This window comes from Chlorocebus sabaeus, chromosome 7 (genome assembly GCF_047675955.1).
Source record: "Chlorocebus sabaeus isolate Y175 chromosome 7, mChlSab1.0.hap1, whole genome shotgun sequence".
NCBI classification, from domain to species: domain Eukaryota; kingdom Metazoa; phylum Chordata; class Mammalia; order Primates; family Cercopithecidae; genus Chlorocebus; species Chlorocebus sabaeus.
The window spans coordinates 96,425,006-96,449,370 of NC_132910.1; the positions used below are offsets into that span (position 1 = coordinate 96,425,006).

General features: G+C 39.8%; 1 protein-coding gene and 1 pseudogene across 3 annotated transcripts in view; one reads left to right on the plus strand and one right to left on the minus strand.

Moving 5' to 3' along the window:
• The first annotated feature begins 522 nt into the window (after window positions 1–522).
• Window positions 523–24,365, plus strand: part of MMAA (metabolism of cobalamin associated A) — a 98,938-nt gene continuing 75,095 nt past the window's right edge. For 2 of the 3 annotated variants that reach the window (XR_012093471.1, XM_007999905.3), the window contains exons 1-3: window positions 523–1,237; window positions 20,412–20,916; window positions 23,698–23,820. Coding sequence is in view for 2 of the 3 variants with exons in the window: in XM_007999905.3 (XP_007998096.3) it covers window positions 20,472–20,916; window positions 23,698–23,820 (568 nt within the window). In the remaining variant the exon portion in view is untranslated. Of the gene's footprint in view, window positions 1,238–20,411; window positions 20,917–20,977; window positions 23,328–23,697; window positions 23,821–24,365 lie in introns of those variants that run through there. The other variant, XM_073017658.1, reaches the window with a different exon arrangement.
• LOC103236329 (nuclear receptor coactivator 4 pseudogene) lies at window positions 5,970–8,957 on the minus strand (annotated as a pseudogene).

The following is a 24,365-nucleotide window of genomic DNA, read 5'->3' on the forward strand; positions in this document are numbered from 1 at the left end:
TAGATCCTTGGCTTCATTTAGACTTGTGCTTAATTTTGTCATTGACTATTGAGTCTACGATCACTCTTTGGAGTAAAATAGTCCAAATAGTAATAATGAAAATGGTGAGACCAGTAATTCATTTACTATTATTCTATATTCAGTAAGAATCAACCTGTATCTAATAGCTGAAAAGGCCTGAAGCCTCCCAAATGCATGTCATTACACAAATTCTGTGTGAGGACTGACATCTTGGTTCCATATACTAATTATACTGCATGGCCCCCATTTATAACCATATCTACTTGTCATAATTCGATCCTGGCTGCTGCCCATGGATGCTATCTTTATCACATTATAGCAAACATTTGGGTGATTAAGTTTTTCTCAAAAATTCTAGAATAGCATACAACGGCTTTACTACTTATTACGTCATCTAAGGGTTTTTAAAAATTAGTTACCACTCCGCCCACGCAGTGAGGTAGCAAATATTATGCCATTTCAAGCGTGTGCCTTTCCCCCCTCGGGACTTCCCGTGGACATCCTTGCAGCAGTGAGGCTGAGTCCTGGCTTTGGGTGCATGTTAAGAAATACTAATCAAAAGGAAAAGGGTGCCTTTCAAGAGAAAAAAAATTGTGGGAACTTCAACCTTTAAAAACCATGCCATGGTTTAAAAACGTAAAACTCTATTTCGGCCGAACGCTGAGCATTTCTTCAAATCACTAGGAGAAGCTTGAATGTCTTTAAATTCACCGGTCTGTAAAACGTAACGCGTCTCTCCCTCACCCCACATTATAACTTTCCAAAAAGCGGAAGAAGGGGCTCCGGGGGTCCCGGCCCCAGGAATGCTGGGGCTGACGGCAGGACTCTGCCTCCGTCCGACTCGAGGGTATCGCGAAAGCCGGGAGGGAACAAAAGTTACCCTCGAACTTCGGGGGCAAAAGAGTCCATGTGGACCTTAAAAAGGGCAAAACCTACCCTACAGGCCGTAAACCGCCCTCCCCTCCCCCCGCCAGAGAACTTCCCGGCGCAGAGCTTCCGCAGCCTGCCGCAAGCCGGGAGGCCTTCACGCTCACGCGCTCTCCGCCACACGCCGGAACTGCGCGGCCACGTCCGCGGGGACCCTGGCCATGCCCCGCGCCGCCACCCGGCCCCAGGCGATCTCCTGGCCCCACGCGCCTGCAGTCGGCGCTGCTTCTGCGTGGGAGGATCCGGCGGAAGGGGCGGGGTCAGCCGGCACTTCCGTGACTTCGGGCGGGTGAGTATGGGGAGTGTGCGCGGCGTTAGGGAGTCGGGCCTGGGCTCCCGCCTATGGCAGCCCCCCCGCTGGGAGGCCAGCGCGGTCCTCCGGGGCGCCCCCTGGAGGATTTGGGGTGGGGGAAGGAAAAGGAGAGTATTATCGAATATTCTCCTGATGTTGATGTTAGGGGTGCGGATATGTGTGGACAGGCAGGAGTCGGCAAATGGGTTCAAATGGAAGGTTTAACAGAGGCCCCGTACGTAAACAGTGTTTTAAAATTCTCATTTTGGTTAAGTTTCTCAGGTTATCTTTGAGCCACAGCAAGGCAGCTTTGTTAAGATGGCTCATCCTTTGTCGCTGCCAAACCAGGTGAATGGTTAACCTGAGGCCGGGTCGGAGAAAGCCACTATGACTTCTACCAAAGAGTGAAATTAAAACTCTTTTCCGGGAAATAAAATCGAGGATATAAAAGTAGGATTCAAACTAAAAGTTACAAACAGTATCTAGGTTCTGTCACATGCTGTGCCGGGCAGGGGCTAAATCTCAGCAGAGGGCATGCTGTCTTCATACGTATTTCTCATTAGAAAATGAAAGACAACCTAAACCAAAATAATATGATAAAAAATGTTTATTATCTGTCTTAAGAGTTGTACCCTAATCCATATGTTTGGAAAACATAAACTAATAAAACTCTTCCAACTTGGTAGAAAGCCAGAAGTTTCCAGAAAAACTGTGGATTATTCAGTATTTTGCGGTTGTCTACAATGTTCAGAATATTCTTTTACAATAATTTTGCACTAAATATTGGTTTGTGTTCAGGGTAACAAGAGGTTTTTAAAAAGTCAAAGACAGGGACAGGTACTTTAAGGTCTGTATCCTATTAGGAGAGACAAAACAAGCATGAAGTTACATAACCATAAGAAATGTAAATCACCATTTGAGATATTTGATGTCAAAAGAAAACCTTTATTTAGAATGGAAAGAGCTGGTGAATGCTTGAAACATTTACCATTTAGCTGATTGTTGCCACATGGGAATGTGGGTCTCTCAAACGCAGATCCAATTGTCTCCAACACAGGCCAAAGATCTGTATTTTTGCGTAATTTTTCTTGATTTTTAATGTTACTTGCAACCAATTTAGTTAACCCACACCTTCTCTGGGTGGGCCAGGTGCAACTAGTTTGTGACCTCTGCAGATTTTCACCTTAGTACAGTCCTACACTTACAGAATGGTTCAGTTAAAGATTTTTTGACTTTGCAGTGGGTTTATCCAGACACAAACCCCATCGCAAGATGAAGACTCTTTGTATTCAGAAATAATTGGAATTAGAGATCAGAAAAAGTCCTAGAGATTGGGATTGTCAGGAAAGATTTTAAGCTGAGTAGTATAGGAGAGGGATCATAGAGGGGGAAGGATATAAAAGATGAGTTAAATCTTGGAGTTGGGAGAGTGGCAGGTTTGGAAGTAAACTCTCCTTAGAGGAAGTTTGGAAAGGCAAGTGCAAGAGGTGCTGCTGGTCTGGGGACTACACTTTGAGAACCACTGTCCTAGGGTACGGTGAACTTTTGGAGGAATTTGAGTAGGAGGGTAAGGAGATCACATTCACCTTTCAGGATGAGTCTTGCTGTGAAGTCTGAAAGGAGGACCGAGGAGGGAGAGAGAAAAGAGGAACGTTTCTTAGAGGCGATTAGCACCTGCTTGATGCCAGGCCCTGTCCCAGGCTCTCTCATGCATACTGTCTCGTTCATACTCACCACGACCCTGATACGTAGATCTTAATGTTTTCATTTTGTAAGTGAAGGAACTTTGAGAATATGAGAAATTACCCAGGTATCATAGTTGGTCTCAGAGCTTCCTAGTTCAACTCTAGATTTGAAATAGGGTGGTAGCAGTGGGAATGAATCAAAACATTTAATGGTGATGGAATTTAGAAAAATAGAGACTTCACAAGCACATTGAAGCCTAAAAGTGGAAATTTGGAAATCTGAATCTTATTGGAAAAGTGATAAAAGGTAAAGTGGACAGAGAACTTTAGAGAATCCCTTCATGAATTCAGTATTCATTCTTTATTACTCTTCACTCATGGTGACCTATTTAAAACCTATTTAAATGTTGCTTATTTAAGAAGTCATCCTGCTCTACAAAAATTTCTGAAATTATTTGAAAAAGAGAAAATAAAGCCTTCTGTTGGGGGAGAGGAGGAGTGGAATGTGGTAAACAGATTAATGGCATTTGACAGCTTATCTTCAAAAGCAATTAGGATTGAGAAATGGAAACACATGATACAACACTGCATTGCCTGTATGAATTGTGCTGTGCTGCAGACACTGATCTACTGTATTGATTTTGGAAATTCTGTATGCTTTTTCTTGCCAGAGTAGTTATTGAAATTGAGAATATTCATTGGATCAATTTCAAGATAAATATCCCAAGTCAGACTGCTGCTGCTGAGCAAATTTTTAATGAAGGAAAATATCCATATATTGAAATCAGTTTAAAAAGAAAGTCCTTAAAGTAAATATATATTACTGTAAAATCTAGAAAAAAAAATGTACATTTTATAAACATCAATTAACTGAGTAATCAGTGTAGTAGAGTTATTGACCCATGCAGAATTATGGCATACATTCATTAATTCTGTGAGCAAATAGTTGTGCTATAAATACAAAGATAACTGATATGGTTTGGCTGTGTCCCTACCCAAATCTCATCTTGAATTGTAACTCCCACAATCCCCATGTGTCATGGGAGGAGCCTGGTGGGAGGTGATTGAATTATGGGGACAGGTCTTTTTCCTGAGCTGTTCTCATGATAGTGAATGAGATCTGATGGTTTTAAAAACAGGAGTTTCCCTGTACAAGCTCTCTCTTTGCCTGCTGCCATCCATGTAAGACATGACTTGCTCCTCCTTGCCTTCTGCCATGATTGTGAGGCTTCCTCAGCCATGTAGAACTATAAGTCCATTAAACCCTTTTTCCTGTATAAATTACCCAGTCTCAGGTATGTCTTTATCAGCAGCGTGAAATCAGACTAATACACTAGATATAGCCTACTTTGAGGTATCTTACTGAATCTTGTAAAGCTGGGGAATTTCTCTTGTATTTTATTAGTGCTTAGCTTACAAATTGTAGGATGAAGCCATATTCTCAGGAATCCTGAAAACTAGTTGAAACATTTTGATTTGATTATTATTATTTTATGGCTGTTATGCTTTTAATGGAAGCAGATACAAAATTCATCAATGCAAAATAATGTTTTACATACTCATTAACATAGTGATTAATGTAAATTATATTTTGACAATGTAAAATACAGTGTATTTGGCCTCAAAAAAGAAACTACAGAGTTAGCTGCAACTTAAGATAACTGGAAAGGCTCCTTACATTGTTTTTTGCCCACCACCTTTATTGTAATAGTTCTGTATGATATCTGGGGAGGGAATTAAAAAATAATACAAAACTCTTTCAGCTGTGGTTCAGAGAACTGTAGTGAAGCTGTATGGCAATGACATTGTGAGACCCTGAAGTTTCCCCAGAAGTATTTCAATAAGAGGCAGTTAAGAAGCTTAATAGTTTCAAAGTCTGGAAAGCAGCAAATACATCTTAGAGAATTTAAAAACATTATAAACCCCACTTCTCTTCTACAGAGACATTTTAAAGCATGGACATAACTTTAAGGAGATAGAGAAAACCTCAGTAGTTTTCATAAAGCTTCAATGAACACACCCCAAGGCACAAGTGTTGAAAATGGCCTGTTCACTAAAATGTCACTTGTGGAGGTACAGGTATGCTGTGCTTACAGTGAGAGGACGACTTTATCCCTAGTTAAAAGCACCAGGTGTCAAGCTCTGCTTCCATTACCCAGGATGCACCAATAATCCCTATGATAGTGAATGGTTCAAATAGTATACTACATTTCCAACATGTCTTTTGCCTATTTGCTTATTTGTTACTGGGGTTCTTTTGAACCCCACAGGTCTATAGAATATTTTAAAAGGCTAGAACTACCTTAAAAATAGTCTTGAAATAATACGGAGCCCTTCTAAAAGAGCTCACTGGATATTTTAATAACATTTACAGAAAGAAAGAAAAAATTTGAAGTAGCTGAATTTCTTTCAAGTGAAGAAGAATAATGTAGAACATGTAATCTAAAATGTTTGATAATTAATGTCAAAAATTGCCAAGATTATTAATATATATTCTGGTAATCACTATTGGCCAAGTTAATTTTTTTTGCAAAATGCACTGTATGTTAATAGAACAGGAAAATCGTTATTTCAGACCACTAACAGAAGAAAACCCACAGCTAGAGAAGCATCTATAGGGCAATTAAATGTTAGGGAAGTTTACTAGCTTTAGAATACATCAATACACTTCGATTACAGAAATATTTCATTTTTAAAACTAGACTGTTTTAATGTACTTTTTGTAACGACCTGATCTAAGGAGCCTTGGAGGCTTGTGAAAAAGGTGTATCCACAAAGATGCTGCATTTCTAGTGTGGGGGTGAATTAACACTTCTGTAAGAAGGAAGGAACTGAATCAGCTCAGCATCAATAAACAACATTTTTCTTTTAAACAGTAACTCATAATCTGATGACTCACTTCACTTTGCTAGTTCAAAATTAGGCAGAGGAAGAACTAAGCTAACGGGTCAGACCCGGAAACACAATGATTTGGCAAGCCTCAGTCACTCAGCTCATGATGTGTGATAATCAGTGGAAAGGCTGCTCAACTCTTGTCCATTCCTTCACATCTGTAGATGAGTTCGATATAACCACTTCTTTTTATCAGCTTACCAACTTTAAGCTGCCTACAGGCAAAGAGATCACAAACTGCAGGGAGGCCATAATGGTCTGGGGGGAAGTTATATTCTTCCTGTAGAGGTGAATTAAGTAATACTTCCCAGGCCTTCTTTCGAAGCAGCCACTTGTCTTCTCCAGAGGATAGCTGGCTGAGGTTGCCCATCTTCTTTCCTGGTAGGACCCAGTCAGCTGTGTTAAAGGGACACCAGGAAGTGCTCATGGGGCTTTTTAGCTTTTGTTTGCCAGCTTTGTCTTCAGTATTAGGCACTTCCTTAGGATTTCCTTCTTTGTATGGGGGCCTGATAAGCCACTCCTAGAAGACGCTGTTCTTTATGACTTGGAAGGAATCAGCAGTTCTAGAAGGAACCATTGACTTTGGTACTTTAGTTCTATTACTACTTTACTAGAAGGACAGAGCCACATATTCAGGGAATCGTTATGTTTCTCAGGCTCAGGTTTGGGTTCCATGGGCATCTATTTTTATCCTTTCCTTCTTTGTTCAGAAGCCTCTTATACAGAGCCTCCTTCTCACAATTCTCATCACACACACATTCTGAAAAGCTGGTGCAGGGCTCATTGGCTCTGCCTACCTCCTCTACCTTACATGGGTCCTGATGGTTCTGGACAAGCCTATCCTCTCTAACCATGCTGGGGGTGGACAATGGTTTCTTGGCCTCCAAGTGGTCATTCAGGCACTTCAGATTGCCCACGTTTTCCAACTGCGTACCTTTGGGCTGCTTTTCCTGACAGGTGGTACAGAAGTCAGTCTTGACAAGCCAGTCATTAACATTATAGAACTGGAACAAGAGCTTAAACTTCTCACTGCTTTCATGACTGCCATTCTCGGGCTTCCCCAGCTTATGGGATTCCTGAGGAGTCACTAGCCAATCTGATAGGTTCATCTTATCTTGATCAGGAAGCTCTAGATCTTCAACCTTTTCCATTTCAATGGAGAGCTAGTGGTAGAGTGGCTGTTACACTTTTGATAACTTGGTTTTTCAGGAACTTCCTGTTGCTGACTCTTGAGGAGCAAGTTTTCTAAGCCCTTTAGGTTTCCCCAGACATTACTGAAGAAATTGCAGGCTCTGGAAGAAGTCTGACTGTTCTCCAAGGTCTGCTTTTTGGTGAGCCAGTCCTGGGGGTTTGTGCTGGGTGTGTAAGGAGCCTGATGACCACTGGCAGGTTTGCTTCCAAGGAGTCATTTGTTGAGAGGGACAGCTGCAATACTGGATGCAGACTTCTGCTCTGGCATTGGGATATAGCCCCTCCTCCAGGAAGGGCCCAATATTTGATGAACTAACATAAGCCGTCAAGTGCTCAGGAATTTGAATTGTTTTGAGAGACCTAAATGTGGTGATGGTCTGGCACAGAGCAGTTGTGTCAGCTTCAAAGAGTAGGACATTTGAATCTTCATGCTCAAGGGTCAAACTGCCCAGTCTCTCCAGGCACACAGAGACTTGATTGGCTAGATCTTTGTTTTGGGTACACTCCAATTGATGAGTAAGACAATTGAACTGGCCCAATAACCAGTAGAACTGCTGAGCCTGCTGTTGAAGTGTCTCCTCTTTCAGCTGATAGATGAGGTCCACCTGTTCATATAGTCACACCTCATGGCTTCTAAGACATTCCAGGTGGTGGCTTATGCACCTGTGAATCTGAGCTTTGATCTCTTGCAAGTTGTCTTTAATTTGCTGTTCAGCCTGGAGTAACTCCACCAATAGCAAGCTGCAAGTCCCTCCGTGCATCACTACCCCTCAAAAGGGGTTCTCTATTACTGGAGCTGCCACTCTGGTCTTGGAAGGTATTCATTCTGCTCACAGCTCCAGGTCCAAGTGCCTCTCTGGGCAATCCGAGGGGACCTTGGGTGGACTGAGACATGGCCCCACCCAAACCTAGGGCCCAAAGCGGATTTGATTATTTGTCTAGTTCTTTGATTTCTTCCCATGAGAAAGCAGGAAAAGATGCTGAGTTACATGAGCAGGTAGGAAATCCTTCTTTTTACTTACATGATTTTGCCATTTTAGTGGAATTAGTCTGTTCTGCCTGTGACAGTATGTAAAGGTAGAAAGCCGCTCATACAAGGCTGAGTTATATTGGCTCTTAAAAAATTTATGGGCTGCTTTAAAATCTGGTTGATTGGATAAATTCATGGGGTTAAAGATATTATGAACTTAGTTATCAGGTGTGAATTATTGTCTGTGTAGCGAAAAACATTTTAAAATGTGGTCTGTTCTGTCACCTAACACATCGAGATCTCCTACTGATAAAAACTTAGCACAGGAAATAGAAACTAATTTTTCATTTTGGCTTAAGCAAAAAATAAATAATTAAAAAGATAAATAGCCAGCCATAATCAGGCATATTCAGATGTACAGGATTATTTTATTTTCTCTAGAGTTGACACCATATAAATCTGTATTTGTGAAATCCATAGTTTTTTCCAAGTTCTGCCACTAGTTGAGAGGCCTTGGTGAATCAGCCTTATGCTGTTGAGTCTCCCCTTTAAAACAGGATGTCAACCACTGTAGGATTGTTGTGAGGATTAGCTGAAAAAATGCATGCATGATGCCTCACACGTGATAAACACTCAGTAGAAGGTAGCAGCTGCTGCTTGCCATTCAGATGGTCCAGAGAGTTGGGGGGAAATCAAGAAAATTAGTCCCCTGGGAAGAAGTTTGAGGATGTCAAACCCAGAATTGCATACATCTGGATAGCTTTTTGGTTTTGGCAAAAGAACTGCAGTAAGATGGTATCATCCTTTTTCTGGTTCTTTCTTTTCACTTAAAGGCCTTTTAAGATTTGCATTGGCATCAGAAGGCAGATAACTACAATCCCAATTGTGATAAAACCTACAGTATAAATCATAAGCTTATCAGACAGTTGGTGTGGATTTTCTGAGAAAGATTGCAATTAAATTGTTGTAAGAAACCACTATTTTAAATGTTAAAGCAATCTAGAATATTTATTTAGAGAATATTTGCTTACATTATTATAAATAGACATAGTTTCATCTAGTAAAACTTTTGTTACTGAATTTTGATTCCTTGCAAACTTATCTTAACGTTTTTCTGTTTGAAAGGTTGGTTACATGTCAAAGGTGCCTTGATTCAAAACAGAAAACTTAGAAGGCAAAACGTTTTAGTCAAGGTCCTTCAGTCACACAGGTTAAGATTGTTACCCAAACTTTCCTTTATAGTTTAGTAGATTGTTTACATAGAGTAGATAAGAGTATATATTCATGAATCCAAAAAAAATATTGGAAGGTTACTGTGTGCCAGGCACTGTGCTCATTTCTGAAGAAATATGCCCTTTTTCTGGGAGACTCAGTCGAGTTGAGCAATGATAATTGGTAGGGAGCAGTCTATAAATAGATCAATTAGAAAACAAGAAGACAAATACTATTTTTGAGATGGGAACAAAAGACTGGAGCATTGAATAGAACACTTAACTGTCTGGAGAAGGTGGGGGAAGATGTATCTCTGAGGAGGTGCTATTTGAACAGAGTAGGCATTTGTCAGCAAAAATGTGAAGGATATGCACTTCAGACACCTAATTTTTATTACAGCATATATATAGTTTAAAAACTTTACCGTGCTCAAAAATGGTTACTATCTCATATATATCATGTTATTTCAGACTACTTTTGAACTTCAGATTTAACATGATTCTGATAAAATATCTCTGCATGGAAGAAAAGGTAAAATGTGATTATTGCTTATTTCATCTTGCACATAATTCTTTTTACTAAATTTTTTTAGTATATATGCTGACTTTATATCTAATTTAGAAACTGACATATAAATGCATTGAATGTAACACTGACCGTCACAATAACTAGTAAAATTAAGGATTAATCAAATTTGACTCTGATGTTAGGAAGAAATCTAAATGCAAAAGGAAGCAAGTTACAGGTTATGGCAAAGATAATAAATCATGAGTAGTTATTAGGCATTTCTTACTAAATTTTAAAAATTCTGAATTTTATCTTTTAAAAAAGATTTTTTTGCTTACTTTTTCTTACCATAGAACTGTATTAGTTTCCTATTGTTCCGGTAACAGATTACCACAAACTTACTGTCGTAACACAAATTTATTATCTTACAGTTCTATTGGTCAGAAGTCTGACACAGGTCTTACTGGGGTAAAATCAAGGTGTCAGTAGCTCTTTGTTCCATCCTGGAGGATCTAAGAAGAGAATCAGTTTCCTTGCCTTTTCCATCTTCTGTAGGTTGTCCTCATTCCTTGGTCCATGGCCCTTTTACTCCATCTTCAAAGACCTGAAGAGTGGATTGAATCCTCACATGATGTCACTCTGCTGTTCATTTCTACCTCCCACTTTCATATTAAAGGACATTGGTGATTACATTGGGTCCACCTGGATAATCTAAGATAATCTTTTTACCTTGTCAGCTGATTAGCAACTTTAGTTCCATCTGCAACTTTAATTCCCTATTTGCCACATAACATAACATATTCATAGGTTCCAGGGATTTGGGCGTGGACGTGTTTGGGAGGCCATTATTCTGCCTATCATAGTAACATATGCTGTTTTTAAAAAAACAGAAAAATATGGTCAACCGAAAAGCAACATAAAAGCACCATAATACCACTCATCTGTAGATGAAGTTATATACACATCAATATATATAGTTATTCTGTGTGTGTGTGTGTGTGTATGGGGAGGGTGTCAATGTGTGTTTAACATTTTTGAAAAAGGTGTCACACTTCCTCTTAATCCTGAATCCTTTTTTTAGTAATCTGGTCTCGTGGATTTAAATGACATCTAAACATCGAAGGAATGTTGAATTTTATCAGATGCTTTTTCAGCATCAGTTGAAATGCTCATATGGTTTTTGTCTTCCATTCAATTGATATGATGCATCACATTGATTTATTTGTATATGTTGAACCACCCTTGTACCCCAGGGATAAACCCCACTTGGTCATGATTAATGATCTTTTTAATGTATTGTTGAATTCAGTTTGCCAGTATTTTATTGAGGACTTTTGCCTCAGTAGTCATCAAAATTCATCCTATGAGGCCAGTATTATTCTGATACCAAAACCAATGATATACCAAAAAAAAAAAAAAAAAAAAGAATACTAGAGGCTAGTATTCAACAGTATTCAAAAGAATAGTATTCTTTTTTATTTAGTATTCAAAAGAATACTAGCCTTGTATTAGTTCATTTTCATGCTGCTGATAAAGACATACCTGAGACTGAGCAATTTAAAAAAGAAAGAGGTTTAATTGGACTTACAATTCCACATGACTGGGGAGGCCTCACAGTCATGGTGGAAGGCAAGAAGGAGCAAGTCACATCTTACGTGGATGGCGGCAGGCAGAAAGAGAACTTGTGCAGGGAGACTCCTGTTTATAAAACCATCAGATCATTTGAGACTCATTCACTATCAGGGGAACAGCACAGGAAAGACCCACCCCCATAATTCAATCATTTCCCACTGGGTGCCTCCCATAACACGTGGGAATTATGTGAGCTACAAGGTGAGATTTGGGTGGGGACACAGAGCCACACCATATCAAGCCTCTAGTGTACTTTTTTTTTTGGAATGTCTTTGGTTTGGGTATCAGAGTAATACTAGCCTCATAGAATGAATTTGGAAATACTCCCTTTTCCTCTTATTTTTCAGAATAGTTTCAGTAAGATTGGTATTAGTTCTTTTAATGTTTGATAGAATTCAGCAGTGAAGCCATCAGGTCCCAGGCTTTTCTCTATTAGACTTTTTATTACAGCTTCAATTTCATTAGTTGTTATTGGTGTGTTCAGGTTTGGGATTCCTTCATTGTTCAACGTTGGTAGGTTATATACATCTAGGAATTTATCTGTTTCTTCTAGATGCTTTCAATTTATTGGCACATACTTGTTCATAATAAGCACTAAGGAGACTTTGGATTTCTGCAGTGTCAATTGTAATGTCTCCTTTTTCATCTCTGCTTTTGTTTATTTAGATCATCTCTCTTTTTTCCTTAGTTTAGTTTGCTTTTGAAGTTGCATTGTTCATTTGAAGTTTTTCTTCTTTTTTAATGTAGGCACGTGTAGCTATAAACTTCCCTCTTAGTACTGCTTTTGCTGTATCCCATAGGTTTTGGTATGATGTGTTTCCATTATTATTTGTTTCAAGACATTTTTCAATGTCCTTAATTTCTTCATTGACCCACTGTTCATTCAGGAGCATATTGTTTAATTTCCATATATTTGTATAGTTTCCGCAATTCCTCTTGTTATTGATTTCTAGTTTTATTCCAATGTTGTTAGAGAAGATGCTTGATCTTATTTCAATTTTTTGAATGTTTCAGGACGTGTTTTATGAGCTAACATTTGGTCTATTCTTGAGAGTGATCCATGTACCAAAGAGAAGATTGTGTTTTCCACAGCCATTGGATGAAATGTTCTGTAAATACCTATTTCGTCCATTTGGTCTGTAGTGCAGATTAAGTCTGATGTTTTGTTATTAATTTTTTGTCTGGAAGATATATCCAATACTGAAAGTGGGGTGTTGAAGTCTCCAGCTATTATTGTATTGGGGTCTATCTCATTATCTCTAATAATATTTGCTTTGTATATCTGGGTGCTCCAAGGCTGAGTGCATGCATATTTAAAATTATATCCTCTTGCTGAATTGACCCCTTTATCACTATCTAGTGACCTTCTTTGTCTCTTCTTACGGTTTTTGTCTTGAAATCTATTTGTCTGATACAATTATAACTACTCCTGTTCTTTTTTGGTTTCCATTGGCATGGAATAACTTTCTCCATCCCTGTATTTTCAGTCTATGTTTGTCTTTATAAGTGAAGTGGGCTTCTTATAGGCAGAGCTCATTGGGTCTTGTATTTTTTATCCATTCCACCACTCTATGTTTTTTGACGGGAGAGTTTAGTCCATTTACATTCAATGTTATTATTAATAAGTAAACACTTATTCTTGCCATTTTGCTATTTGTTTTCTGGTCTTCCCTTCTTTCTTTCCTGTCTTCATTTTAGTGATGGTGATTTTCTCTGCTGATATGATTTAGTTTCTTGCTTTTTATTTTTAGTGTATCTGTTGTATGTTTTCTGGTTTGAGATTACTGTAAGACTTGCTATCTTATCTTACTATCTTATCACCCATTATTTTAAGCTGATAACAACTTAGCACTGTTTACGTAAACAAGTGAATAGAAAACTAATAAAGACTATGCCTTAATTTAATCCCTGGCTTTTTAATTTTTTGTTGTTTCTGTTCATATATACTGTCTGTCTTGAAAAGTTATTGTTGTTATTATTTTTGATTGGTTCCTTGTTTAATCTTATACTTAACAGTAGTTTATACACCACAGGTACAATATTCTTTTGTTTACTTTCTATTACCAGTGAGTTTGTACCTTCAGATGATTTCTTATTGCTCACTAATGACCTTTTCTTTCTCACTAAAGTGTTTGTTCTCTTTAGCGTTTCTTGTAGGAGAGGTTTGGTGTTGATGAATTTTCTCTGCTTTTGTTTGTCTGGGAAAGTATTTCTCCTTCATGTTTGGAGGATATTTTCACTGGATATACTATTCTAGTGTACATTTGTTTTTTTCCCTTCAGCACTTTAGTAGGTTATGCCATTCTCTCCTGGCCTATAAAGTTTCCACTGAAAAGGCTGCTGTCAGTCATATTGGAGCTCCATTGTTTGTTGTTTGCTTCTTTTTCTCGTGCTGCTTTTAGGATTCATTCTTTATCTTTGACCTTTGGGAGTTTGATTATTAAGTGCCTTGAGGTAGTCTTTGGATTAAATCTGCTTGGTGATCTGTAACCTTCTTGTACTTGAGTTTGGTATCTTTCCCTAGGTTTGGGAAGTTCTCTGTTATCCCTTTGAATACAGTTTTTACCTATCTCTTTCTCTACTTCCTCTTTTCCTCTTGAAGGCCAATAGCTCTTAGATTAGCCCTTTTGAGGCTATTTTCTAGATCCTGGAGGCCTGCTTCATTGTTTTTTATTCCTTTCTCCTTTGTCTTCCCTCACTGTGTATTTTCAAATAGCCTGTCTTCAACTCACTAATTCTTTATCCTTTTTTTTTTTTTTTTTTTTTGAGACAGGGGTCTTGCTCTGTCACCCAGGCTGGAGTGTAGTGGTGTGATCAGGGCTTGCTGCAGCCCCTACTTCCCAAGCTCAAGCAATCCTGTCTCCTCAGCCTCTTGAGAAACTGGGACCACAGCCACCACACTCAGCTAATTTTTGTATTTTTTGTAGAGATGGGGTTTTGCTATGTTGCCCAGCTGGTCTTGAACTGGGTTCAGGGGATCTGCATGCCTTGGCCTCCCAAAGTGCTGAGATTACAGGTATGAGCTACCGTGCCTGGCCCAAGCTCACGAGTTATTTTTTCTGCTTGATCAATTCTGTCTTAAGAGACTCTGATGCATTCTTCACTATGCCAGTTGCATTTAATCTCCTTGTTAAATTTATTTGATAGAATTCTGAATCCTTTCTTGTGGTATCTTGAATTTCTTTTTTTCTTTTTTTTTTTCTTTGAGATGGAGTTTGTTCTGTCACCCAGGCTGGAGTGCAGTGGTATGATCTTGGCTCACTGCAACCTCTGCCTCCCAGGTTCAAGTAATTTTCTTATCTCAGCCTCCCAAGTAGCTGGGATTATAGCACCCACCACCACACCTGGCTAATTTTTGTATTTTTAGTAGAGACGGGGTTTCACTATGTTGGCCAAGCTGGTCTTGAACTCCTGACCTCAAGTGATCTGCCCAGCTCAGCCTCCCAAAGTGCTGGGATTACATGTGTGAGCTACCACACTCAGTCGTGTCTTGAATTTCTTTTGAGTTCCCTCAAAACAGCTATTTTGAATTCTCTGTCTGAAAGATCACATATCTCTGTTTCTCCAGGATTGGTCCCTAATGCCTTATTTAGTTTATTTGATGAGATCATGTTTTCCTGGGTGGTCTTGTCTGTGTCTGGACATTAAGGAGTTAGGTATTTATTGGAGTCTTTGCAGTCTGGGCTTGTTTGTACCTGTCCTTCTTGGGAATGCTTTCCAAATATTTGAAAGGGCTTGGGTGTTCTGATCTAAGCCATATCTGCATTTTGGGGCACCCCAAGCCCAGTTAACACTATGGTCCTCGCAGAATCATAGAGGTACTACCTTGGTGATCTTGGATAAGATCCTGAAGAATTCTCTGGATTACCAGACAGAGACTCTTGTTCTCTTCCCGTTCTTTCTCCCAAACAAAGTCTGTCTGCTTCGAGCCACCTGGAGCTGGGGATAGGATTATACAAGCAGCCCTGTGGTCACCACCACTGTAACTGCACTGGGTCAGACCTGAGTCCAACACAGCAATGGGTTTCACCAAAGGCCCACTATAACTACTGCCTATCACTTTTGTTCACTCAGATTCCTAGGGCTGTGCAGTCAGCAAGTGGCAAAGCCAGACAGGCTTATGTCCTTCCTTTGAGGGTGGTAGGTTCCCCCAGGCTCCAGGTAAGTCCAGAGATGCCATCCAGGAGTAAAAGCCTGGAGTCAAAAATTCTAGAAATCTATCTGATGCTGTATTCTACTGTGACTAAGCTGGTGTTCCAACCACAAGACAGCATCCTTCCCATTCTTTCCTCCCTTTTCCAAAGGCAGAGGAGCCTCACCCCATGACTGTCACTGCCACAGGCCCATGAAGAGTGCTACTCGACTACTGCTGATGCTCCCTTAAGGTCCAGGGGCTCTTTGGTCAGCTCGTGGTGATGCTGCCAGATCAGGGACTTACCCTTCAGGGCAGTGGGCTCCCCTTTAGCCCAGGGCAGGTCCAGAAATGCCATCCAAGAGCCAAGTCCTGGAATTGGGGACACCAAGAGCCCATTTGTTTCTCTACCCCACTGTAGCCAAGCTGGTGCCTAACATGCCAGACAAATTCCTCTTTACTTTTCCCTTTGCTTTTCTCAAGCAGAATGAGTTTTGCCCTGTACCTACTGCAGCTAGGAATGTGCTGAGTCTTACCTGAAGCCAGCAAGTCTCAGAGTCTCTCACCCAAGGCCCTCGATGTAATACCTTGGTATTGCTGCTGGGCCCAAGGGCTCTTCAGTCAGCAGGTGATGAATCCTGCCAGGACTGACTCCTTTTCTTCAATGCAGCAAGTTCCCTTCTGGCCCAGGGTGTGTCTAGAAATGTTGTTCAGGAGCTAGGGCCTGGACGGGGGACCTCATGACTCTAACTGGTGCCCCATCCTGCTGTGACTGAGAATATCCAAGATGCAAGATAAAGTCCTCCCCACTCTTCCCTTTCCTTTCCTCAAGCAGATGGAAGGTGTCTCTTTTGTAGCCATGAGCTGTGCAGCCTGGGATTAGGGAAGGAGTGATGCCAACACTCCTTTTGCTGCCCCGGCTGGTGTCTCACTGGGTTGTTTCGCTCCCACCCCCGCGCCCCGAAACCCCCCAGTCCACTGGCTCTGGGCTCAGTTCAACACTAGGACTTGCCTAGGAGTTGCAGTCCTTGTGGTCTAGACTTCCGTTAAAGTTTAATTGAGACACTAGAGCACTTTAACCCACAGTGGCTAGGCTTCTGTGAGCTCAGGAAACTCAAGTTTCAAGTGCTGGGAACAGCCATTCCTCTCTGGCTGGTTTAATGGTTAACAGTTCCTTCTGTGTGTGGTGCCAGCTGAGTTTTCAGGTTTTGCTTTCTGCTATAGCAGGGTGGCACTGCCTCAAAGTTGCTATGTTCTCCCTCTCCCCAGCGCACAGAAATGCTCTCTGCATCATGCCACTGCTGTCAGGGAATGGGAGAGGGGTGGTGTTGGGTATTCAAAATGGTTTTTCCTGCCTCTTCAGTGCCTCTTTGAGTGATACAAAATTAAAACCAGGTAGGGAATGATTGGTGAAGCCTTGTATTCTGCTATCCTGCTCCGACCCTGACCACCTCTGTCACTCTTTTTTTGAACACAGCTTGTTTGGTAATAGGAGGTAGTCCTGTTAAGACTTGTTAATTAAGGAGCATATTTTAAATAGTTCTAATTTGCTCTTAGACTACGTATGACAACATCTTCCCTATGGGACAGTAGGACTAGATTTGGTAATAATGTTTTCTATCCTGCAGATTTCCTGTCTGTGTTCTTTGGCTCCTCTTCATGCCACCACCATCACTGCAACTGAAAAGACTTCTTACTTCAGAAGTTGGGCAGAGTTACTAATATCTACTCCCCTTGTAGCCAAAGGACTTCTCTGTTATGTTAATATAATTTATTAAGGAATGCTTGCCATAAAGAGTCAAACAACCTGGGTTTGAATCTTGGCCCTGCCACTGGCTATGACTGTAATCACTCAGTCTCTCAGTGTTCTTTCCCCCTTCTGTTAAATGAAAATTAAAACTGTTGTATTGCCCTCATGGAATTAACTGGAGAATAAGTTGAAATAAAGTATCTGAAAGTGGCTTGTAGACTCTAATGTGCCAGGCATTTGGGGAATGAAATAAGTTCAGATCAGCAGCAGCTCTTTTTTTCTTTTTATTTAAGCAGTTGCAGTGTGCCAGGCTCCATGTCAGACTTTGAGGATTCTAACAAGATAGCATAGGTCAAGAAGGTCTTAAATCAGGCTTTTCTTTTCCGTTCCTTAATACCTTGCCTAAGTCCAGGTCCTCATCATCTCCTTTGATTTCTTGCTAGGGCTCCTGAACTGGGCTCTCTTAAAAAGTCTCATCACTCTTGACGTCATGTCACTGCTTCTAGAGTTATCTCTTCAAAAGCAAAGTTGATTATGTCACCTCCATAAAGGTTTTACTCTGTCATTTGTCCACTGCCCACAAGACAAAATTTAATTTCTTGACCTCAGTTTACCTCCAGTCCAGCCTCATCTCCTATCAGTATTTTCATATACCTTCAGCTTCTGCCTTACTGAATTTCTCCATTTTCTCTGACATGACAGGGAAGAGACCAAGTCCCAACTCTGATTTTGCACATTTAAGTCCTCAGCCTGGAAAGCCTGCCTCAACCTTCTTCAACATTTTTGTTATTTCAGACTCGGTCGTGACTTGGACTCCTCTGACTTGAATTCCCCAAGAAGAGTGAGCTCCTGTAATCTTGTCTGTTCCCATGGCACTTTGTTCTTTCTTTGATGTGATGTATTTTATTCTGTGAGCTCTTGAAGTGCTAGGATTTAAGATAAGATAATGAATAAGGCATCCTGCCTAAGAAAGTGTAGCAGATTGAATGATGGCCTTCAAAAAGATGTGTCCACATCCTAATCCCTGGAACCTGTGAATATGGCCCTATTTGGAAAAAGAGTCTTTGCAATGTAATTAAGTAACTAATTCTGTTACGATAATTATGGTAATTTGTTACAGCAGCCCTAAGGAACTAATATATTAATAGAAGGTTATGGTATAATGGCTGGAACATAATCAAATACTATTGTCATCACCATCAGTACCATTACTATAGTCACCATTACTCTTATCACCTATCATGGGACCTGAAAAGTAGTATGCGCTTAGAAGATAGTGGTTGAATAAAAATACAGTTCTTGCCTGTGGGATTCCAGTCTGTTGGTAGTGGTAGTGGTGTTGATGAGAAATGTGCTTAAAGGTGGTATTGAAAGAGAGCTTCCAAAGTAGACTCCCTCTTAAAGTTTTGTTTTAAAGGTCTTTTTGTGTGTTTGTGTGACAGGTGACATTAGATCTTTTAAAATTGTTTTTTAGAAACACTTTTATACATTTTGAGTTGTCCTTTTAGAATAAGGCTAATTTTGTACAAATAGACATTATAATGCCCACCCCCCCGCAATAGAGAAAATGTTGTTTTTGGAAAACTGATGAGCACTTATAGTTCTACCAGTTTAAAAAATCTTAAACTATTCTTTTTCCCTAATAGAATGTTAAGTAACTAATTAATTTCATGTTCATTGGCCTTGAAGTACCATTTAGAGGTGTATCTTGGAGCAATAATTTATTCCATCATGCCACAAGGTGCTTGAAAATCAACCAAAATTTACAAATACTCATAAACCCAAACTGGGTGAGTTACATGTAACTGTAAATTTTACTTTGCTACTGCAAGAATTATTACCAATGTTTCATAACTTGGTGTAATTAAATAAAAGCTAAGGTTAATGGAACTCTTACTCCATGGTAGACACTGTTTTAAGCTTTTTACAAGAATTGTCAGTTTGTTCTCATAACCACTCTGCTTTTGTACATATTCTCTTTACTCAAGAGGAAGCTGAGGAATGGAGTGGTCAAGTAACTTGCCTAAGGTTATTTTGGCAGAGATTCATAGTGACCATGGCTCATAACCTCTGCACTGCCCTGACTTGGCATACCATGTCAACTTTCATTCTTTAATACAATTTGAAGTAGAGAATATCAGTATATCATCATTAAAAAGATCCTTATCAGGCCGGGCACGGTGGCTCAAGTCTGTAATCCCAGCACTTTGGGAGGCCGAGACGGGCGGATCACGAGGTCAGGAGATCGAGACCATCCTGGCTAACACGGTGATTTTTTAGTCTCTACTAAAAAATACGAAAAAAAACTAGCCGGGCGAGGTGGCGGGCGGTGTAGTCCCAGCTACTCGGGAGGCTGAGGCAGGAGAATGGCGTAAACCCGGGCGGCGGAGCTTGCAGTGAGCTGAGATCCGGCCACTGCACTCCAGCCCGGGCGACAGAGCGAGACTCCGTCTCAAAAACAAAACAAAACAAAACAAAAGATCCTTATCTAATTTCATAGTGGTTCAAACTTTAGTGTGAATCTGCAGGAATTCTGATTAGTGGGGCTGGGAATGTGCATTTTAAATAAGCACCCGGGTGGTTCTGACTATACTTTGAGATACACTGATCTGGTTACTACACAACTCCTACAGTTCACTTATGGCTTATTTGTGTGCTTTAAGTTAGGCTACTTTTTGCATACATCCGTGTTCAAGGATGAGTCTATTGAATACAAACATGTATCTAAACTTGTACCTGAAGTGCCTACCTTAGTAATCACATTTCTTTTTGTGGAGAGTGAATACAAGGACAGCATCAGAGAGATTCATTTTTTTTTTTACCTTTTGTATGAGCTTCAGAATCTGGTGTATTGACCTGAGGAAACTGTTAAGATGAATGTAAGAGAAAGCATAACATAAAGTTTCTACCCTAGTGGTATTTTATATATTGTTTTTATTAAAAGAAAACGTTAATGTAAATTCCCCTTCGCAGTAGAGTAGCAGTTCCATTATTTGGGTTACTCCAAATATTAACTGTGGCCATGGAGGGAGTCTTCTCTTTTAAGTTTATTTAGTAAGAAAACTTTCACCCATTTGTACTACCAAAAACTCTGATTATGTGTGGGTTAGAATATGGGGGAAACACTAGGCTTTCAAATTTTACTCCTTCAGTATTTTAGTTATATATCAAACTGGCTAACATGTTTTTCTTTCTTCTAGGGAGGTCACAAATCACGTTGAGCCAAAACGCATACAGTGTTTTCTTCAGTTACAAATAAAATGAATATGCCCATGCTGCTACCACATCCTCACCAGCATTTCCTAAAAGGTCTTTTAAGAGCACCTTTCCGATGTTACCACTTCATCTTTCACTCAAGTACTCATCTCGGATCAGGAATCCCATGTGCTCAGCCGTTTAATTCTCTTGGACTCCATTGTACAAAGTGGATGCTGCTGTCAAATGGTTTAAAGAGAAAATTATGTGTACAAACAACCTTAAAGGACCACACAGAAGGACTTTCTGATAAAGAGCAAAGATTTGTGGATAAACTTTATAGTGGTTTAATCCAAGGGCAAAGGGCCTGTTTAGCAGAGGCCATAACTCTTGTAGAATCAACTCATAGCAGGAAAAAGGAGTTAGCCCAGGTGCTTCTTCAGAAAGTATTACTTTACCACAGAGAACAAGAACAATCAAATAGAGGAAAACCACTAGCATTTCGAGTAGGTCAGTCTTTTTATGTGTGTTTTTTCAGTAAATAGTTTTGCAAATTCTCTGTATTCTATTTAAAATAAAAAAAAGTCTAAATAGTTTGCAATTGAATGGGGACTTTTTTTTCACAATATTTGGATGAATTTTAAATGAGTCTTCATGGCAAATATTAGTTTTGTTAAGTTGAAAAAATTGCCATGACATTTGAACCAAGGCTATGAATTTTAAGAAAAGAATATAAGATTTTTATTTTGGCAAGAATCTTGCTCTGGATCCCAGGATAGAAATATTCATAGGAAGAACTACTATGAGTTTACTCCTATTCCTTTTAGTAATCCTTTGGCTTAAATAGTTTAAAGTGAGTTCCCTGTTTTGTTGTCGTATCAACTATAATTATCACATTTCAAAATTCTGCCTTTTAGGTTGTTCATTAGTCTTTCTATAGGCAAGTCTCACTTCTTTCAGGTACTTTTCATTGAGTTTCTGGGAGTGGCTGTAAACCCAGCCATCTCAGTAGCAAAAGGTATTTTATTTATTTTTATTTTTTATTTATTTTTTGCGACAGTTTTGCTCTGTCACCCAGGCTGGAGTGCAATGGCGCAATCTCGGCTCACTGCAACCTCTGCCTCCTGGGTTCGTGCAGTTCTCCTGCCTCAGCCTCCTGAGTAGCTGGGATTATAGGCATGCACTCCCACGCCCAGCTACTTTTTGTATTTTTAGTAGAGACGGGGTTTCACCATGTTGGCCAGGCTGGTCTTGAACTCCTGACCTCAAGTGATCCATCTCAGCCTCCCAAAGTGCTGGGATTACAGGCATGAACCACTGTGCCCAGCTATTTTATTTTTAGAGATGGAGTCTCACTCTGTCACCCAGGCTGGAGTGCTGTGGTGATCATAGCTCCAACATCATGCTTGGCTCCAACATCATGCCTCCAACATCATCCTTGGCTAATTTTTTTTTTTTAAGTTTTTTGTAGAGATGGGGTCTCATTATGTTGCCCAGGCTGGTCTCGAACTCCTGGGCTCAAGCAGTCCTCCCACCTTGGCCTACCAAAGTGCTGGGACTACAGGCATAGGCTACCATGCCCAGCCTATCAAAATGTGCTTTAAAAAAGAGATCATATTTATTCGTTGTCTGTATATTAGATGTTCATTTGATTTCTTGAACAATTTGACGTGGTTCTGAAATTGCTTTTGAAATTGTGCATTGTAAAACAATTTAGATATGTTTGACCAGCAAGAATTAAACAAGCCAGTTTAGGTGTAATGAGAATGTCCCATGGTGGTGAACTAGGTGATTTGAACCAACCCTCCTGCTAAAAATAACTTGCCTTGGTGGTTAAAGTGCAAAAATTTTGTGGAGAATGAGTAAATACTTTTAAAATTTCATGTTACGTTACACCTTTATCTCACAGTTTATTGGCAATGCAGACACAAAAGCCTCCTAGTTTTTAGGGTAATGGGCATAGATGCTTTAAGATAATTTCAAAATAGCTCACCAATCAATATTTATACTGGTCCCCATTTTTCAGACTTCTTAATCTTCTGCCCTGACTGAGGGATTCTCATTTTGAGAGTACTACATTGGACGTTAATAATCTTTATGTATGGTAATCAAAGATATTAGCAAACTCCCACAGAGAAATTCTAGTTATGACAAACTGCCTACTTACTAGATTTTAGAGAATCTTTGAAAAAATGTCTCAGAAATGTGTGGAATTAACTAGCAGTTCACAGATAACTTTGTAGTGCTATTCTGGTTCTTCCGTCTTGATCTTGTGAGGCAGATAAACCTGTCTTTATTGCAGTTATTTTTTTCATCATAAGTAAAAGCAACAGATGTTTATTCAGCATCTAAAAAGGTGTTTAAGATAAGTGTTGGATCTGCCCTAAGAATTGTGGTAAGGAGTCAGGCATACCGTACACTATACATACTTTGTAGTTAGTTAAATGCCTATGTTTTATATATTTCATTTAACATACATTTATATATCTCTTATGCCATGCACTGTTCTAAACATATTGCAGACATTAACTCATCTAATTATTAAAACAATCTGAAGAGAGAAGTACTGTTACCATATCTATTTTATTATTGCAGTGGACACTGAGGCATAGAAAGAGGTTCAAAGTAACTTACCCAAGAGCACACAGCTTGTGGGAGGTAGAGCTAGAATGAGAGCTGGCTGCGTGGCTTCAGGATTTGTGCTCTTACCTGCTGTGCACTGCCAACTCTCCAAGTGGGGGAATTTTCTGATTTTCTTAACATAAATTATTTTTTTCAGAATTCAGTTTATATTCTTTGAGTTACGAGTGATATGAAGAAAAAAGATGATCCCTTATAAATAGAGAATTGCTTTCTCAATCACTGGGAATTTCTAGAATAATGAGTTGTTTTTCCAGTGGGAAGAAGTATACAGAACTGAGGTAGGTAGAATAATTACTGATCATGATGCGAGGTGGGCAGATGTAGAAATTGAGCCCATTAACAATGGAGACAATGAAGTCTGTCCAGAAAGATCTACTTTATAGTACAAAGGCAAAGCATGTTTTATAATTTTTAAAAGTGAATTTTGTGAACATGTGGAACCCAGAGTGTTTCCTTCTTATAGCCCCATTACTCAGGAATTAAAGAAACAGATTTTTATTTGCCATTTTAGGACATGCTGAAATATATGAATTGTGGTTTTAATACATTAGGGGAACTAGAAGGTAGTCTAATATTTTACTCAGTAAAGCTGATCGTAGTTCTGATTTCATTTGTTTCATTGAATTAGAAGATCTCTTTCCACCATAGGGTTGTCTGGGCCCCCTGGTGCTGGAAAATCAACATTTATAGAATATTTTGGAAAAATGCTTACTGAGAGAGGGCACAAATTATCTGTGCTGGCTGTGGACCCTTCTTCTTGTACTAGTGGTGGTAAGTATGACTGATTCTTTTTAAATTGCAGAGCTCTAGGGGCTTTCTGTTATAATTTAGTAGGAATTGGCACAGTTGGGTGACCTCTAACTGCTAGCTAAGTTTGGTTTCGCTGAAGGAAGGGAGTTCTGCAGAGTTAGGTGGAAGTAGTTTGGGAGTGTTGTCCTCTTCAGAGGAGGCCAGCTTGTGGATAGCTCAGTGGGCACTCAGAAAACTGCGACAACAGTTGCCAGAAGTTGAAGATGATCAAATGCAAATTTCAGTCCTTCAGCTCCCATGCATAAGGCCAGGCCCCTCTTTGCTCCTGTTGTGTTTCCTGGCTGCCTTAGCACCTGTGCAATTCACAAAATAGGTACTTACTCATGCATCATTTTCCTCATAATGTTTTAACATCTCTTAAGCATTAGAAAAACCTTACTTCTAGGGGCCGGGCGTGGTGGCTCACGCCTGTAATCCCAGCACTTTGGGAGGCCAAGGTGGGCGGATCACGAGGTTAGGAGATCGAGACCATCCTGGCTAACACGGTGAAACCCCGTCTCTACTAA